The sequence below is a fragment of the Haliaeetus albicilla genome, chromosome 2, assembly GCF_947461875.1.
Source record: "Haliaeetus albicilla chromosome 2, bHalAlb1.1, whole genome shotgun sequence".
Classification (NCBI taxonomy): domain Eukaryota; kingdom Metazoa; phylum Chordata; class Aves; order Accipitriformes; family Accipitridae; genus Haliaeetus; species Haliaeetus albicilla.
The window spans coordinates 52,322,978-52,340,768 of NC_091484.1; the positions used below are offsets into that span (position 1 = coordinate 52,322,978).

General features: G+C 39.3%; 1 protein-coding gene across 1 annotated transcript in view; it reads left to right on the forward strand.

Moving 5' to 3' along the window:
- Positions 1-8,087, forward strand: part of COL28A1 (collagen type XXVIII alpha 1 chain) — a 72,975-nt gene extending 64,888 nt beyond the window's left edge. Inside the window, exons 33-36 of the mRNA XM_069774577.1 lie at positions 1,106-1,293; positions 3,588-3,804; positions 4,268-4,444; positions 5,390-8,087. Coding sequence (XP_069630678.1) covers positions 1,106-1,293; positions 3,588-3,804; positions 4,268-4,437 — 575 coding nt within the window. The 3' untranslated portion in view covers positions 4,438-4,444; positions 5,390-8,087. The remainder of the gene's footprint in view (positions 1-1,105; positions 1,294-3,587; positions 3,805-4,267; positions 4,445-5,389) is intronic.
- The last annotated feature ends 9,704 nt before the right edge of the window (positions 8,088-17,791 follow it).

A 17,791-nucleotide genomic window follows, 5' to 3' on the forward strand; every position in this document is an offset into this window, starting at 1 on the left:
CTTCTGTTTCTCTTCTTCTTTGGCCAAATGAAACCTTTGCCAAATTTTTACCTCTTGCAGAAACAATAAAACACAATGAATGTCAGTTTTCTGAGCCAAGGCCTTCTTTGGGGCACTCCTCTTTTGTGAGAGCTTGCATCAGCCTTCCCTCACAGTCCTTTTGTGCTTGGCCATGGTTTCATCCCAGACGGGTGTAGATTTCCTTCCACCTTGACACGACATCTCTGTCTCGTTCTCTCTCTTTATTTCATATGGCTCTTGTCAGTCTCGGAGTCCCTCCACCACCTCTTACAAGCACTCCTGGGTTTTTTCCTGAAAGCCATAGGGAAACCTATGCTTTCATCCTGATTCTAGGTGAAAAGTTGTGGAGCAACACACAAGGAAATGGGATCTGATAGTACATTGTATATTTCTAACTGCGGCTTGAGAAAATCTTGTGGCCACAGCTGGAATCAGGAGAAAATCCAGAGGAAACCTATAATGACCCATGAAAAAAAACCCCACAGTACATTGATCTAGACTAACCACAGACTAGCCCTATAAAGTATATTTTTCCTGAGCATAAACTTATTTTGCTATGCTGAGCCTGTGGATGGAGTTAAGTCTGGATTTAAGGTGTTAACAGTAAGAAGAGAGTCCAAGCTAAGGTTCTGGTCCCAGCTGGGATTAAATTTAGGGTTCTGACTCAGGCTCCAGCATTCAACATAAAACTATTCCCAGTCACTGATTATTTTTGTTTTGTGCAAATAAGTAGAATGTGTCACCCAGTTTTTCTTTTTCCTTCTTACATGTAAATGCTTTCTTCACTTCACTCTGGTTTCTTTTTTCCTTCACTGTTGAGCTATAACTTCTGCTTAAAAAAAATTACTTGGTATTTTTATCTGTTTCTTCTTAAAAGAACAAAAGGGCCTTAAAATCAAATAATTCAGAGACTGTGTTACTTTATTAGTTCTCATTTGCATTTTGACGTAACTTTAGAAGATGGTCTTTCACAAGTCTATCATTAAAGATTTAGTGTTAATACTGCACTAAAAGCTTGTGGTGAATCATTATGACTTTTCTTGATTACCCTTAATAAATTTCATCATTCTGTTAATCTTTTCAGCTCTTGAAAATAAACTGATCACAAAAATCTGTGAGAATGTGTCTGAAGTCTACACCAGAAAAGATATTGTTTTATCTCTATCTCCAAGTCCGGAATCTGAAATTGCTAGTGAAGATACCAATAGCCAGTTACCCAAAATGACAACTTCAGAGATTTATATGCTCCCTACAGAAGGAATCAGTTATCCAGTAAGTAAAGAAGTAACAGTTATCAATGTTTTTTAAAGATGTGTGTCTTTATTTGAATTCAAACACTCTTTATTTCACCATTCACCACTCTTTTAATATGCAGATAATGTGTCATTTGGCTAGACCAAAAGATTTGAACAAAACTTTTAGAGTGAACTTATTTGTTGAGAACAGAGGCTTACAGAAGAAAGATGGTAATACCATTTCTTAATTGCAATAAATGCCAACAGTCCTCATATTTTTTGTAGTTCTTATTCATCTTAGAAGGGAGTTAGAAATCTTACAGATACGTCCCTACTGAGGCAGACACATAGTGTATAAGGCATTTATTTATGTGCAAGCTGAGTGTTAGTACAATGCTTCTTGTCATAGAAGACAAGAACACCTGCTTTCCAGGTGTTATTAAGCTTTCAGTATTGTTTTGCTTTCCACATTGGGCTGTAGTTCTAGGACTCCTCATTCATGTTACTCTTCGTTCTCCAGCTTTAAATTCCTCCTACCCTGCATTGGGGTTCTGCCCTCCTACATGGTGCTGCTGCACAGATAGGCAGGTGGAGTTTTAATGCAATAGATAAATATTTTCTGCAGGTGTGTATCACCTTAGTTGCCTTATTAGGTCTTTGGTATATTTCAGCCACTGTCTTATTATCGGAGTAGGATATTTGTCACCTTTACAGTATATCAGCACTAACTCTCTAGGGTGTTTTTATTGCTTTGCCTAAATATAGCCAATGATAAAAATTGGGCATTGCTTGCCCCTATAACTTGTTGAATAAGCTACTGAAATATTTGATGTATAAACCTCTGTAGCTGCATGGAATGCATATAGTGGACCATGATACTGGTATTTAAATATTGAGTGAATTGAATACAGATTGGAGCTAATTAAATATTACTGGCTTACTGTGGAGGAGTCAATGGATTAGCCAATATTAATCCTTTGTATTATTGTTTATGTAATATCATTCATATTTAAATAGTTCACTTTCAAAATTCAGTTTAGTTTCTTTGAGTAAGAACTCCCTGAGTAGGTGTGATTGATTTAGGTTTGGGGCTTGTAATACCTCCAGGCAGATCTGTGTGACACTGGGGGTCAATTTTGACATTCTGTATCATTAAGAAAAATAAACGTAAACCTGGATTTATAGCTGCTGACTTTATAAAGCATGTGATAAGGATCACAGATAGAATTAGTTTTAAGTGATTAGATGCTCACACACTTGGTTCTGGCTGGCGATGGTTATAATTAAATCTTCAAAACTGTTGAATTACTATCAGAAATAAACACAGCCTTTTTGTAGACCTGGAGAAGAAATGCAATATGCAAAGGATTCGATGAATTGTCTGCACATTTACATTTCACCTAGACTTCATTTTTCAGAGTCCAAATAACTCTGAAGAGTTTTCTTAAACTGACTGAGTGTCTCAGTAGTGGCCTGTAAATGGGAAGATATTAAATAGTATCAGATCCCCTCCTGTTCTCAGTAGGTAATCAACATGTGGGATTAATTCAGTCATTTGTACCATACTATATTAAGATCCTTGCAAATCTTCTTGAATATACTAAAACACTAGAGGGGCAAATTTTTATATAATAGTCTTAATTTGAAGAGCATGGTTGGCCTCTTAACAGTTCCATCAAGGTAAACTCTAAAATTCTAATGATTAGCAACTGGCTGTTAGCTAGAAACAGGAAAATGGGTGATTTGTCACTTGGCTTGATACAGGCAAGGACAGATCTATGAGATAATCTTACTAATAGGATGTGGTTCCTATAACACAAGTTTTGGAAAATTTTGCTGTACTCGAGGGATTCCACATCTGAAATGATCTTTAGAGGAGCAATAATGTACATGTGTTTTTCTATCAATAACAAGTATCCTGTTCCTCTTGCCTGCCATTTTCCATTCCTTGATAGATTGAAGATGTCAGATCATTCCCAGTGAGTGTACTAGATGTTAAAAAGCACTGATTTACCCCAGAGTTCCTCCCATTTTTTATTTTATTGATATTACAGACTAAGCAGTGACTAAAATTGTGCTTCAAATGGATGAATTCAGCTTAGTGACTAAATAGAAGGCATTACTTTGCCTTTTCATTCAGCTGTCAGTGCTAGAAAATCATGGTCACATACTGAGTAATCACTAGAAGGTGGTCTGAACCCACCTGCTGTAATGGTAATTTTTTTCACATGTTATTTAGCAAAAGTTTCCTATGTAATTATCTCAATTTTTTCTCATAGCATCTGAGCCCAGACAGAATTTTAAGTTATAAGATTTTGACTCCTTTTGCAGCCTAGTCCACCACAGACCAGATATACTGAGCCACTGCCATCTGCTCAGGATCACACTGTGACCACTCCTGCTCACAGAGAATCGAGATTTCCCCCACTTTATGACATATCTGAAATGAGACCTCAGAGTCCAGTTGTCAATTCTTTGTTCAATGTAACTGCTACAGAAGATCACCACCTAACTGTGTTGCAAACACAGGTAGCAACAACCCAAAAAGGTAAGTAATAAATACTGTCCTCAGGTACTGGGTAGCAAGTCTGCACCAAAAAAAACAACAAGCAAACCCAACTCCCTCCCTAATATAGTTACTAGATTTTTATCACCTTTTGTTTTTCTGGGTGCTCTGTCTACAGACATCACACACAGTGAGAGCCAGATTTTCAAACCTAGAAGACAAACAACTCTTGCATACCAATTGTGTGCTTAGGTATTTAAATAGCAGCTTGGTTCTTACATCTGGATTTAGGCAGTCTCATTTCAAACTGATCCTGTATTTGTTTAGCCCTGTTCAGGTAACTCATTAATAGAAATGGAGTTTGGCTACAAAATTGAGAGAGGCATATATATTCCCAGGCACTACAAGAAAGAAAACGAAGGGTTGTTCTTTTTACTGGAGGCACTTCTAGGGTAATGTAACTTATCCCCAGAATCCAAGCTAACTTTTACTGATATACTTTCAGATCCAAGGTGCTTGGAACCTATGAAACCAGGGGATTGTCGGGACTATGTGGTGAAATGGTATTATGACAAGAATGGCAATTCTTGTGGCCAGTTCTGGTACGGAGGTTGCAATGGTACCAACAATAGATTTGAAACAGAAAAAGAATGTCAAGAAACCTGCAGTGATTGATGAATAAGTAAGTTGTCTCCATCAGATCCTCCTTCAATCACCTCTTTCCCAAGCTAAAAAGATTTAGTCTATTTAAATGTGTCCCATACTATCCATACATATTGTATCATCTTTTATACCTTTGATCAACCTTGATATGTTTGTCTGAACCTTTTTGAGATGGTGGGCCCAGAAGCGCACTTCGTAGTCATGGATTTATACAGTGACACAGTGAGGTTTTCTACTTTGCTCTCTAGTCCTTATCTTACGGTCTCTAACATTGTATTTGATTTTCTGACCATTACTGAGATTGGAGGTGATATTCTCATAGGGCATAATTCCAAGACTTCATCTATAGGATGAGCTGAGAACCCATCATATTATATGTGAATTTATGATCATTTTTCCCCTTGTGTATTATTTCATTTATCAAAACTCAGTTTTCCTCTTCCACTCACAGCTCGCACAGTCAATGTCACAAGGTCCTTCTGCAATTTCTTGCAGTCATCACCTTCTTTATTACTGCAGAGTAACACAGTTTTGTCACCAATTTTGTCAGCTCACTTTTTACTCCCTTCTCTAGATCACATACAACTATGTTGAGTAGGACAGACCATAGCGTACATCCTCCAGTGACTTCTCTCCACTGACCATTTATCCCCTTTCCTTTGTTCTATTCTTTTCACCACTGTCCCTCTCAAACCAGTATAACTTTCCTTTGGGGAGGGACCTTATGTTTTGGAAATCCAAGCATACTATACTACCTGCCTTAGGTCCACATGCTTAGTGACTGAGGCATGGACTTCAGAGGTTGCTTATCAGGAGTGCATAACTTCTTTTACAAAAGCCATATAGCTCATCCCCAATGAATTGTACTCTATTTCATCTTTCAGTACAGGAAAATTCTATTGAACTTCAGCATGTGTTCTTCTAAACATTTCAGGAAAATTAAACAATTCCTTATTTCTTCTAGAAATGACTGCTGTTTGGAGTTTTTAAAGCTGGAAGTTCATGTGTATTGAGGAAGAACTGACTGAGAAGAATCCAAAGTGATGTATTAACCTGAATATATTACTACCACTCTCTACTGCTTTCCCCAATATTGTATTCACAGTAACTAGATTCCTGTATAACGTATGTTATCTGCAACACCATAGCAATAACTTATGATCACACATACACACACATGGGAACACACCTCTTCCCTCCACATTTATATTAACTTGTTACTACTACATGTAGCAATGATGAGATTCTATTTTTGGGATTAAAAAGTCAAAAGTGTTTACACTTAGCATTTAATGACAGAGGTCTCAGTTTCATGGAAGAATAAAATATGCTCTAGTTTAAAACAGAGTAAGTGGTTCCTGAAATTAGCACTCTTAATACAGCATTTAGAGACATAAATTAAGATTTCCATTAATTAGAGTATCTCTTTGGAATGTAAATAGCACAGCTATAGGTAATTAGAGGGGCTTTTCCCCCCATTAAAGCACATTTGGATTAACATCAATATAATCTTTTCAATTATAAAGGTAGGACTTTCATTCAGAATTACAGTAAAAACAGGATTCTTTGTGTCCTTTAGGCTAGTCAATACATTTCAATTTCTCAGGGCCTCTGTGTTAGGAAAAAAAAAAAAGGTTATTTCGCTCTAATATATGCTATTAAATTAAAAAAGAGAAAAGCACTGAAAGATGTATATAAATGTTTACTTATATGATTTCTACTTTTAGCCATAATCCTACATGAACATATCATTAAAACTGAAAATTATGAGCATGTGATTAAAATGGAAAGCAATACCTGAAAGAGTCATGGATTGTTATTTTTTGCAAACAAAAGACTAGTATCTACACAGGCAGTATGGACAATTCTTGATATGTTTAAACAATTACTTGCACAATTTTTCCCCCCCATGTAACCAAATGATAGCATGTACCATGCAAAATGAACTTGTTTGCAGCAGATAGGATGCAAACTTAATTCTATGGATAGATGTGCTTGAAGTACAGTTTAAAAGTTCCTTTTTTTTTTTTTTTTTCCCCAAAAGTCTGGCCTCAATAGTGAGTTTCAAAGTAGAAAAGAAAGAATTGACAGCAGCCCCCAAAAAACCTCCTGCTCTTATTATACTCAGAACTAATCTGATGATAAGTCAAAAAAAAACCTGAGGGCACAATTAATTTGTGTGACATACAACAGCAAAACTCAAGGACATTACCTTGTACTATGTGTCCTGTGATACCCTGAAAATGAAGGGACTCAATGTTGTAGAACAAAAGTCAAGCTGATGAAATCAAGAACTAGTTTCCTTTCACAGAAAAAAACCCAGAAAGTAAAATTTGACACAACTTTTAATAAGTCTGTTAGGGTTTTTTGCATCAGAAAAATAAATTGCTTCAAAGTGTACAACAAATGATATAGATGGACTTGTGATAAATAAAATCAGCTACATATAAAGCTGGACATAAGCAGCAAATAAGATAAAAGGTTAAATAAAAGGTTTCAAGTAAACAAACTGCCTACTAGTGGTGCAAAAAGATCATGGAAAGAACCAAACTACTGTTCAGTAGTAAAGCTAAGGCCATCATACCAAGAATATCAATGTGCTGGAGACTTTTAATTGTGAACGGATGTCCAGAACAAGAGAGGAATAAACACAAATTTTAGGGAAAAAGAAGAACAAGAAGGATAGACACAATGATGCTTTCAAATTGGCTGGAAACAGTAGATTCAAAACTTAAAACATACTAAAATATATTAACATACTGTCAAACTTGAAAGATGTATTGAGAGACTTTTTTTCTAGGCTAGGTCTCAGATCCAGTATTCAGAATTGATTTCTGTTAGATGACAAAGTCAATGTAAGAAATATTAAAAGAAAGATGCAGTGCAAATATTTTTAAGAAAAAGATTAGCACAAAATATGACTCTCAAAAGACAAAAAAAAAATCCGAAAAAAAAAAAAAGCACCACCAGCATCCCCCCCCATCCCAAAAGGACCCTCACCCCACAGCAGCCTGGAGTCAGTAACACTATGACATCATACACTGATATAGGCAAGCAAGTTACTTAAGTTGGAGATTTAGATAGATAGATATAGATAACTAGAGAGATAGATAAGTAGATAGATACAGGGATAGAGATACATCCAGATGAAGATGCAGAGAAAAGATCTTTTCATCCAGAAAAGATGAAAAATTTGCACAGTTAAACTCTACAGTAGATTACCTTGTGAATAGCTGTAAAAAAACCTCTAAGTGTAACAGGTTACAAGATCCACTTCATTTCACACCTACCAGGAATATTTTAGGTTTAGCTGCACCTGGAAACCCACAGCAGCAAAGCCCACTGGAATTGCAAAGAAGTCTAGGAATTTGCAGGATCTTTCAAGTCTGTTCTAATCTTCTGTGCCAGAGCAGTTTCTTCAGGGATGGGACTAGCTGTTGTGTTCGGCTCCAGATCTCCAAAGAGATACATCTTGTCTAAGGAATACTGGGGATAATGAATTTGGGAATAAATGTGAAGATGTAAGTTACGGGTTTGCAATAATACCTTTTACAATGTTTAGTGGAAACCTTTCTGGTAAAGTTGACAAGCTTTAATAAGTACAAATAGTGACATCATTTGCTACATAACAATGCTAAAAAAAAGAAGCAGTTATTCTTTAACATGCATACAAGGAATCTTATTAATGCAGTTAAACCAGTGTGATCCAGAAGTTCACTGCTTGCTTTTCCACTTTCATGTAGAGTTGACTAAACCTTTTGTAGCAAAGAAGCATAAGTGAAGGCTATAAAGGTTTTCTAAAAGTTGTATGCTGTTCAAATCAGATTATCCTGAAATAAGCATCCTTTTCTATTCAGGTCTTTCTGTGAATCTCTGGATGTATGCTCTGATATTTAGTAAACCATGAAAAAGCACGTAAATCCCTGCTGAAAGGGCAACTCTTCTCTAAATCTGTATCAGCACTGACTGGCAGCATTGGCTCCTGTGTCTCCTCACCCAGCTCTGCATCCTCAAGGGTGTCATGGGTCAGTAAACCAGGAGAGGGCACCTCTTGCCAAATATCCACTGCTTTATTCTCGAGTTGTATAAAATCATAAAAGATCGTTACTAACTGAAAGCATTACAATTTCCACTGGCAAACAAACAAACCAACCCTTTATTTACATCACAGGTGAATTTTAAAAGCAAGAGTAGTTTAATCAGGAAATCCTTATATCTTCTGCTAGACCAGGCCAAATACTATACACCATAAAAGCTAAAAATGGTTGAGAAAAACACAGGCTTTTCTTTTTGATCATTATAAGGTGAATCCTTTTTCTGACATCCTTGCTTCTAACAATTCAGAAAAAGACTCAGAAAATTAACAAGAAAATAATACCCCATCTGCTCATCATAGAACAGCATCTTTCACTTTGAGAAACTCTACCAGTTTCTTGCTAACAACTATCAAATTGAATTTATCTTTTGCTTTAACCCAGTTCAGTCACTGTCTGTCCCTAGGGCCCGTTCAGACTGTTTTAATAACACTGTCTGTTCATTGACCGTCCTGCTGTCTGCACTGCTCCATTTCTTCTACATCTTCAAATTTCCTCTCTGTTACCCTAAATTGACTGAAAATATGCAACATTTCCTGCACTGCAGTTTCAAACATCCTTGGAAAACTGATTACCATGTTTCCTCATTTGGAAGTTGCTGTCAAAGATATTCCTTGGGGGAAAAAACAAATTTTAAAAAAGACTTTACAGATAGCATGGCTGAGACAAGCATCCACTTTTTTTACAGAAAAATTTTATGGACAGTAGAGATTTATTGCAGCATTCCTGCACTTTTCTTGCTTAGCTGCTTTCTTAGCTCTTTTGGTGTCATCGGCACATACAGCACACCTTTCTCGAAGCTTGTAAAGGCATCCAGTTCATAGCACATAGTTTAAAGCAAGTTCTCACACGTAACTTCATGAATTTTTAAAAAAGATCTTTTATTAAAACCAAAACAAATAAGTCCTCTTTCTCCACCCCTCAGTGAAAGGGCCAAAGTCTCCTTGGGCCAGTGTGTGGGCTGGGACACCCCAGCTCTACCTGCGAGTAGAGCAACTGTTCTAAGGTCTCCTGACACATGAGGTATTGTACGTTCAGCAATGAGATCTTTGACATCCCCATTATCTACCGTTATTCCTCCTGCAGCTTCTTATCAATCGTCCTTTATAATCATTTCAGTCTGAGGAGACTTACTTTTTACCTTCCCAGTTGCAGAGTTCTTCCAGCTGCTGCTGAAGCTGAATCTGCAGCAGATCAAGGTTTTGAAATCATGCAGGCAAATGTAAGCAGACATCTCAGCTATCATACTTGGTAGCTAGACAAAGAAATATAAATTATATTTAGTTAATAGATTTTTACTTGAGATGGCCTTAAATATAAGTGTCTTTACTTCCAGGAGTATTATCACATCTTTTGGTAGGGACAGAATTGGGTCTAAGCTTCAGGGGTAAACAAAACCCAGATTTTGAGCCAAATTCTACTTAAGCTTGGCTTTCCCTCCCCCCCCCCCCCCCCAACTAGGAATATGTAGAAATTCAGCCAAATGGGTAAGGCTCTATAACATGATCCATAAAGACTTTCTATCAGTATGTAAGACCTATTTTAGAGCCATTTCTAAGATGAAAGGAAGAGTACATGAGCTCTCCTCCTTGTTTCAGAGTGTCTGCTTTCAGCAGCTGTAACCTCCCTGCGTGTGGACAGGGAGGGAGAAAGCAGATTTTTGCATTTTATTGGCATGGCAAAAGGGACCTCGCCAACATCTGGCACGGTTGACCGTGAGACACAAAGAAAACCATTTCTTATTGTAAAACTAATGGTAGATAGGAGTTTTGACAAGAATAAATCTGGCAACCACAAGGCTCAACATGTGAGTAAATCCCCCAGAAGAGTTTTGGATTACCTTTAAAATTGTTGCAAACTCAGCTAATCCCAGGTGCTGCTGGAAGTGTTTGGGCTGGTGCTCCTCTCTCAGCAGCTTAAAGCTTTCAGGACACTTAAAAAAAACCTGCCAGAGCAGTAATTCAATGAGCAACAATTCAAAAAAGCCCGCACGCCCAGGATGTGCCTGGGTACATCCCCTTCAGTAGCAGGGCTGGGGAAGAGGGGCTGCAGGGGAGAGACGGTCAGCATGTGGAAAGCATCGATTTCAGAGAAGGATTTCAGGGGGTTTGTGGTCTGGTTGCTGCATACTGGCCCAGGGGTGCCCCGGGCTCGCTGAGCACACAGGCACGGGTGTGGAGAGCAGGGCGGGAGATGGAGGCTGGGGACAGTTGGTAGCAATTTTTCCATGGAAAGCAAATAGCTAGTAATTTTTCTGAATTACCATCATGACATAATTGGCAATTTCAGCTACTTCTTACTTCATTCAGGGCAACTCCCTAGTGCATCGGGTTTTCACAAAGCATAGCTTCTGTCAGTTTTAACTACATTGTAAATTAACAGGTAAAATATATTTCTGCTGACCAGAAAGGCTGTATTTTCCAATTAATTCAAGCATAATGAGATTCATCTATAAAATCTGGGTTTGAAAATTAATATTTTCATTGCAATGACCCTCAGAGAACTACGACTGGGACTCCATCAGGCTGCACGCCACAGAACTGTGCAGGTCGTAAGTTACTTGAGGCACAGGCTGCCAAAATACACAAGTCACTGTAATAAGCAGAAAGTGTACTGACGAAGGCGGTGCTGGAGGCAGAACTGCACTCTGCCTGAAGTGAATATCATGTTTGCAAATAGAAATCTTCAATTTTTGTTCTGGATGAACTGTACAATATAGTCAACCAAAAGTCACAGTACTTGCTGGGTATTCTAGAGCATGCAGGCGAACTTGGGTGAGTGAAAACCATTCTTTGAGCAGGATCCTTGAGAATTTATAGTAGTCATGTCAGGCTTTTTTGAGATTTTTTGACACGCTCAGTGATGCGTTGGATTTGTTTACAATTCATAAGCTGGTTGAAACTTTCCTTTTCAAGAGCAGAAAATGACCCAACAAAAGTTCCCTTAAGTAAGTTCATGTCCACATCAATAATTTAGGTTAACATGCAGTAAGGATGTGGTACTGGTCCTCAAGTCAAGCATTACAGAACTTGTCAGGTCAGCGAGAAGAAATCCCAGCATCCTAAATGATGCAGCTGCAGTACTGGGCCCAAACGACCACAGCTTTATCCTACAGTGCCACCAGGAGGAAAACAACAAAATGCCTCTAAAACAAACAGCAAGACATCAACAGGTTTTTACAAATCATGGTGAAGTAACAGCTGCCAAAACTCAGCTCAGCAGCAGTAGCTGCTTGAGGACTTTTTAAGTCAACTTTTAATTCATCTCACAAAATTACATTTTCTACAGGCCACCATAGCTACGTCATGCTCCTCAGTCTCTCTGACAAATTTGTAAATTGGCTTACGACTGGTGTTTAAACTGGACATTGTGTAAACAGGATGTTCAGCAAAGCAGACGCTGAGCATTGCAGGGACAAGTCTTACAAAGTATTTACACTGAAGCAGGAACACAGCTATGAAAAAGGCCCTTATGCACTATGCTATAATATAAAAGCCAAGGAGCAACACACCCCATAATGACATCGGGAATCCCCTTGCAGCACCCCACTTCATCTATAACCATTGCAATACTGCTGAATCTAGCAAATTTACATCTAGCAATAAATGTCAAGCCTAGGAGCTCTTTCTGGAAACCCAGGCACCCAGGGAAGTCAGGGCTCAGTGCAATAGCAGCGGTAGTAAATGAGAGTCCCTGGCCCCCAGCTATATGTGCAGTACAAAGCCAGGCAGAGAACGCGTCATGCTGGAAATGAAGCTATTACACAGAAGCAGCCTTTACTCTGAGCTAGATTACTCAGCCCGGTGATCTGAGGTTAAGGGCTGTAGAGCTCATGAGCTGGTGTGCAGGGAGGTGCAGGAGGTCTGAGACAGGAGGAAAGATCTTGGTCTCTGCTTTCGGATTGTGCCACGATGTGCCCAGCATGACCCCTCCTGGACACAACCTGGGATACAAGCTGAACCGCCTTCCAGTCAGCTCAAACTAGCAGTGCCCCAACAGTCCCGTTCTCTGTAAAGCTTTCTCACATTACAGCCCTGAGAACAAGGCTTCATTCTGGGAACATAATTTCCTTTTTTTTTTTAATTTGTATACTCCACACAGGGAAATATTTTTACTTTTATGTATCTTACACTGTTTTCTGTAGCATCCCATTCTGTAACAAGAGCCTGTTCTAGCTTTCAGAAGAGCAGAGTCTATTAATCAAACAGCCACAATGGAAGAGGGCAGCATTAACATCGGATCTGGAAGTTATTTGTGATATAAAACTCATTCCACCCATCACAGCAGGATCATTCTCACTCTCAGGTGTATGTTGACCTTTCACATTCAGGACATGCTAGTAGCACACCTTGGTCTCCATCTCCATCTGTTCTCAGGCGCACTGCTTGCCAGCTGGTTATCATAGAGTGGCAAGCATTTCTTTGGACCTCCTGTGGGTCTTGGCAGTGCAGGCCCCCCTTTATTACTTCGATGTGGGAAAAACCATTTCAGGTCCTGTTCTCACACTGCCTATTATAATTTTTTATGGTGTTTTTAACAGCAGCTGCCTGTTGGCTATCAGAGATTAGAAGCTTTTGTAACAGAGAAAGGAACTGTGCCAATACCTGAGTTAACCTTCTAGCTCTGCATACCAAGGAAACGTGATCTCCGCGTTCAGCAAGCAATAGGCACAATTATTGCACAGGATCAGAGAGAGAAGGGAACCTTTACACCCATAAAACCCAGTGTGCATTAACCAGGATACACTGGAAGGAAGGCAAACTCAACCTATAATTAGTCACTTACACGATGCAGAACAGTCCCTTCCCCGCACGATGGAAATAGTACACATTAGCATTGAGACGAAATAGAATAGTCTGACCACCCTTCTATAAAATGGGACATAAAAGAGATGTTTTGTGTAGTACTATTCAGAACAATAACCAGAACTTCCACAATACTGCTGTTCCTCTGGAAGGAAAGAGAGAAAGTGAAAACGCAGGAAGGATGAGATAGGCACGACACAGCCCTACCAGTGGTCAGGCAGGGGCTCTCTGGGCTGCAGAAGGGAGCTGACTGCAAAGCAGCAGCACAGACCAACACAACCCAGAGGAGCTGAAAAGAAAACATGCACGTGCCAAAACATCTCCCTGCAAGATGACAAAAATTTTAGGATTAGAGGATAATTCAGGTAGGAAAACACCATGGAAGTCATCTAGTCCATCCAGGATTCCCACTCAAAGGGGAGTCAGCTACGCGGTTGGACAGGGTTAGTCAAGCCTCTACACTCCTGCATGCAGGCAAATATCCTAGGAAAGTGAGCCTCATCCTCAAACCTGACCATCTTGAATAGCCCAAAGCTCCTGAGGGCAGTCAGATGGAAAAGTTCAGGCAGGTGTTAAACAGAAAATGTGCTGCCTGGCAGCAAGAAGTACAAAGCATTGCAGCTGTACAAGGAAAACCCATCGTAAAGATGTTCCCTTGATGAGACGCTCCAGCTGAAACAAATGTTGGACTTCAACGATCCAGGCAGTAGCATAATACAAAATCATAAAATCAAAAGGGTTTGTCCTCACTTCAGTCATGTCATAATCTTTCTCCTACTACTACTGATTGATACCTTGGCATGGGACATCCACATTCCTCATACTAGCATTTTCTTTCCTTATGCTCATCTTAGAGGCGCTACTTCTACAGTACACAATTAAATGTTTAGAAGTCAAAATACTAGGTGGTCCAGCTGAATGTATGTAATTAACCTTTGTTTAATTGCAAAAGCCATAGGACCAGCTAACATTTTTGGTTCATTTATATGCTGCAATAGCTTTCTCACTCTCTCCTTGGCCCAGACATCTAGCCCACAAATATATTTGGCTAATAGGACAGAGCAAATACGTCCTTTTTCCAACCATGCTTTCATTTTTGTCATGCTGTTAAACATTTGTAAGTTTCCTCATTTTACAGTGATATCAGGAGTAAAATTCCTAGATGCTACATGCAAGCGTAACTCATGCTCCCTCCACTTCTTTAAAGCTCATGAGGACTGAGCATTCAGGGTGGCAGCTTGTTGCCAAACCTGCCGTTTTCGGTGGTACCTGTTCAAACTACTGGTGCTGGTGAAGTGCTCTTCTGTGCTGGGGAAAATTTCAGACCCTCAGGTGTGATTTGCATACAATTTATGATTAATCCATGCAGAGTGCTCACCTGGGCTACAAATCTAGGAAGGATATGGGCTCCAGTTTACAGCCACATCCTCCACTTAAGATGGAACAGCCAGAGAACAGACATTTAACAACATTGTCGTACTCCCTAATTTAGTAGAACTCAGGATTTGGCCCTAAGTTAATGTTTGCCTTAAATGTCATGCTCTCCATCTCTAGGGGCAGACAGCACATAACAGCACAACATTCAGGTGATTCCTAGCTAAGAATTCATGTGGGACAGTGAAAGGGAAAAAAAATGAAAATCAGTCCAAGGTTTTAAAGATGCAGAGTACTAATACACGTTAATTTCTAAGTCTTTTTCATTGGTTTTTTAGACAGAGGAGGAAGAGTCAAGACCTTGACTACCTGAGACCATGCAGGATCCAGAGCTGCTGGGGAATGCTGAAAACTCAGGGTGGAACTGGGAAGCAGCAGGACCCTGATCCTGTTCTTCAGGTGACTGAAGTTACTGACAAAGCTCCTTTCCTTGCAGTGGGTTAGGATTTTATCCTAGGAGGGGAAAGAAATCAGAAGAGGGAGAGGAGTTGCTGGAACCCAGGTTAGAAATTCAAAGCAGCAAACCAGCCTTTTTGACTTCAAGGTGCCACAAAGTGATGGGCTCACACACACCACAGGTTAGTTCTGTACAACTGAAGAACGGTACTTGCAAACTTACGTACCTCCTGGAGTAAAGTTTTAGAGTTTAAATGAAAGGAAATAAGCAAGCTGCTCACATCAACTTTTTATTTAACAAACATTCCTGCAAAACTCCCATCTCTATTCAGATCTAAATTTGAAACTCTATTGCCACTCAGCTTTGCAAAAGACTGTTCATCTCTTTGTGCAAAAGTAAAAAATAAGATAGTGACTGTAGCAACACTTAGTGGACAGTTGGAAAATCCACATTCCTTTTAGAAGAACATTGCTACAAAGAATTCCCTCTTCTCTAAGGAAAACATTTTTCATACTTCTTTAGCACAAGTGGCTGCTAGAGTCTGGAGCCAGTCCACCTGTCCATCCTACCAAACTGAGAAGTATTTTAAGCATCAAGTGATAAAACATGGTTCCAATTCCTGCTTTGGTAGTGACTCATTTAGGCTGATTTTAAAACATGTTGTAAGTTAGTAACTTTACTGAAGGCAGCGTGCTATTTCACATGCAGACCTGAAGCAAGCCGCAGCCACTTGGGAATGTAAAAATGACAGCGATCCATCTGGTATCATGTACTCAAAAAGCACTTTGCAGAGCAGAAGGTGAAACTATTGACAGGAAAAGGAAGGGAAAAAAGCGGGGGGGGGGGGGGGGGAATCTGTTTAAAAGACAAATCACACCTCCCAAGAAGGTCACACCTTGAATATGCAAAAGAATTGACACTTTCTCATCCCCAGAGCTGTCTAACACGCAAGAGAAGCCCCAAGCAGAACTGGGACACTGGGGTATGGAGTTTTGGTCAGTGCCGGTGCAGACGCCAGCACCCCAGGCTTTACCCTCCCTAAATAAAACAAAGCTTACAGCAAAGCATTTTGGGGGGATGAAGGAAAGAAGAGACTGTACTTTATGGCTCATACTTTCACCACAGAAGAGGAGTGTTACACACAATGGAACAGGAGGCTGAGGGAGGCTGGAGAGAAGAGTTGAAAGGCAAGTGTGTGGGTCACAGCTCAAAACCACGTCAGATCCAAATTCCAGTGTTAACAAAAGCGTACTTAGAAGTAGTCTCCCTGCCACATTTTTTTTTGACTAACCAGTGTTGAGAACATCTCTACAATTTATTTTTATTGGCCTTTCAAGCAGTCTTGCAGGAATATACATTAGAAAGCTGAAAAAATGGAGAGCTCAGGCTACATTTCTGAATTAAATAACCACTTTTCATTTATAAACGCCAAATACCACCCTAACACCTAGAAGTAAGATCCCATGATCCAGCTGTTTTCCCAAGTCTATGTTAAATTACTCAACATGTGGAACAATGAAAATGTTCACTGCAGGGCTCCGATTTTCTCACTTATTCTGACAACTATGCGAGGAATAAGGCCTTGACTACCAAACTTCTGGAACCCATAGAAGGGCCTCATTAAGGTGAAACATTGTCAAAAAGGAGGAAAAAGTGCTAAACATTTTGCAGCGAGAGCTGGAACGAGCAATACACAGGCTTATCTTCCTCGCAGCTTAGAACAAACTTAGCAGCCCCTAGGCATAAGATATTTACTTAAATTTCTTTTTAGTTCACACTAGTGCACAGAGAAGAACTCTAGGAAAATTCCCTTGAGCCAATGAAGCTTTCCGTAAGTGAGCAGGTTACAAGAGCTCACCTTCATTTAAAGGTATTTCACTTGTGTCTGCAGCTTCTGGTAATCAAATATGCTGAGTCTGTTACATATTTTAAAAAAAGCAAGCAAAGCTAACCCACACTTAGGAAACAGCTTTTCTCCAGAGTAGTAGCTGTAGTTTTTGTTCTGCTCCAGTACTTGCATCGCCCTGCAATTTGCTGGATCTAGTTTGATCCTGACAGTTGAAAGTTTTAGTACCATCACATAAAAGCATAACCTATACCTGAAACATCAGAGAGGAACTTTTAATGTCTGTTCAATTGGCCATTGTTTCTTAGCTAAAATATTCTAGCTTTTGAGCACAGTTAAATTGGTTGTCACACACTTCTGCACTTTGAAATGAAATAATTAATTAATACAAGTTAACAGGCCTAGCTGGGTCTATCACAGTACTTAAGGTAATGAAACACAGCTGTACCATGCTTGCGCCTACCATGTCCAACAACCAACATTTCGTACGTAAAGACACCTCAAGTGGAATGTTCTTTACAGCTGAATATTATTCTGCATTAATAGCAGAAAGCTAAGTTAGAAGGCACAAGATTTAAATCTTAACAGGTTTTTTTGCAAAAATAAGAGGCTCACTGAAAAAATAAACCCTTTTTAAAAAAAGGCGGTTAATTTTGAAAAGTTTAGCTCTATCTTTGAGGTATCAACTATCATCAGTTCACTCAGGACTCTGTAACAACGTGGAGACACTGAAAAATCAGGACAATGAAGAAACAACAGCCTGCTTGTGTGGATCTAGTACTAGCAGTTA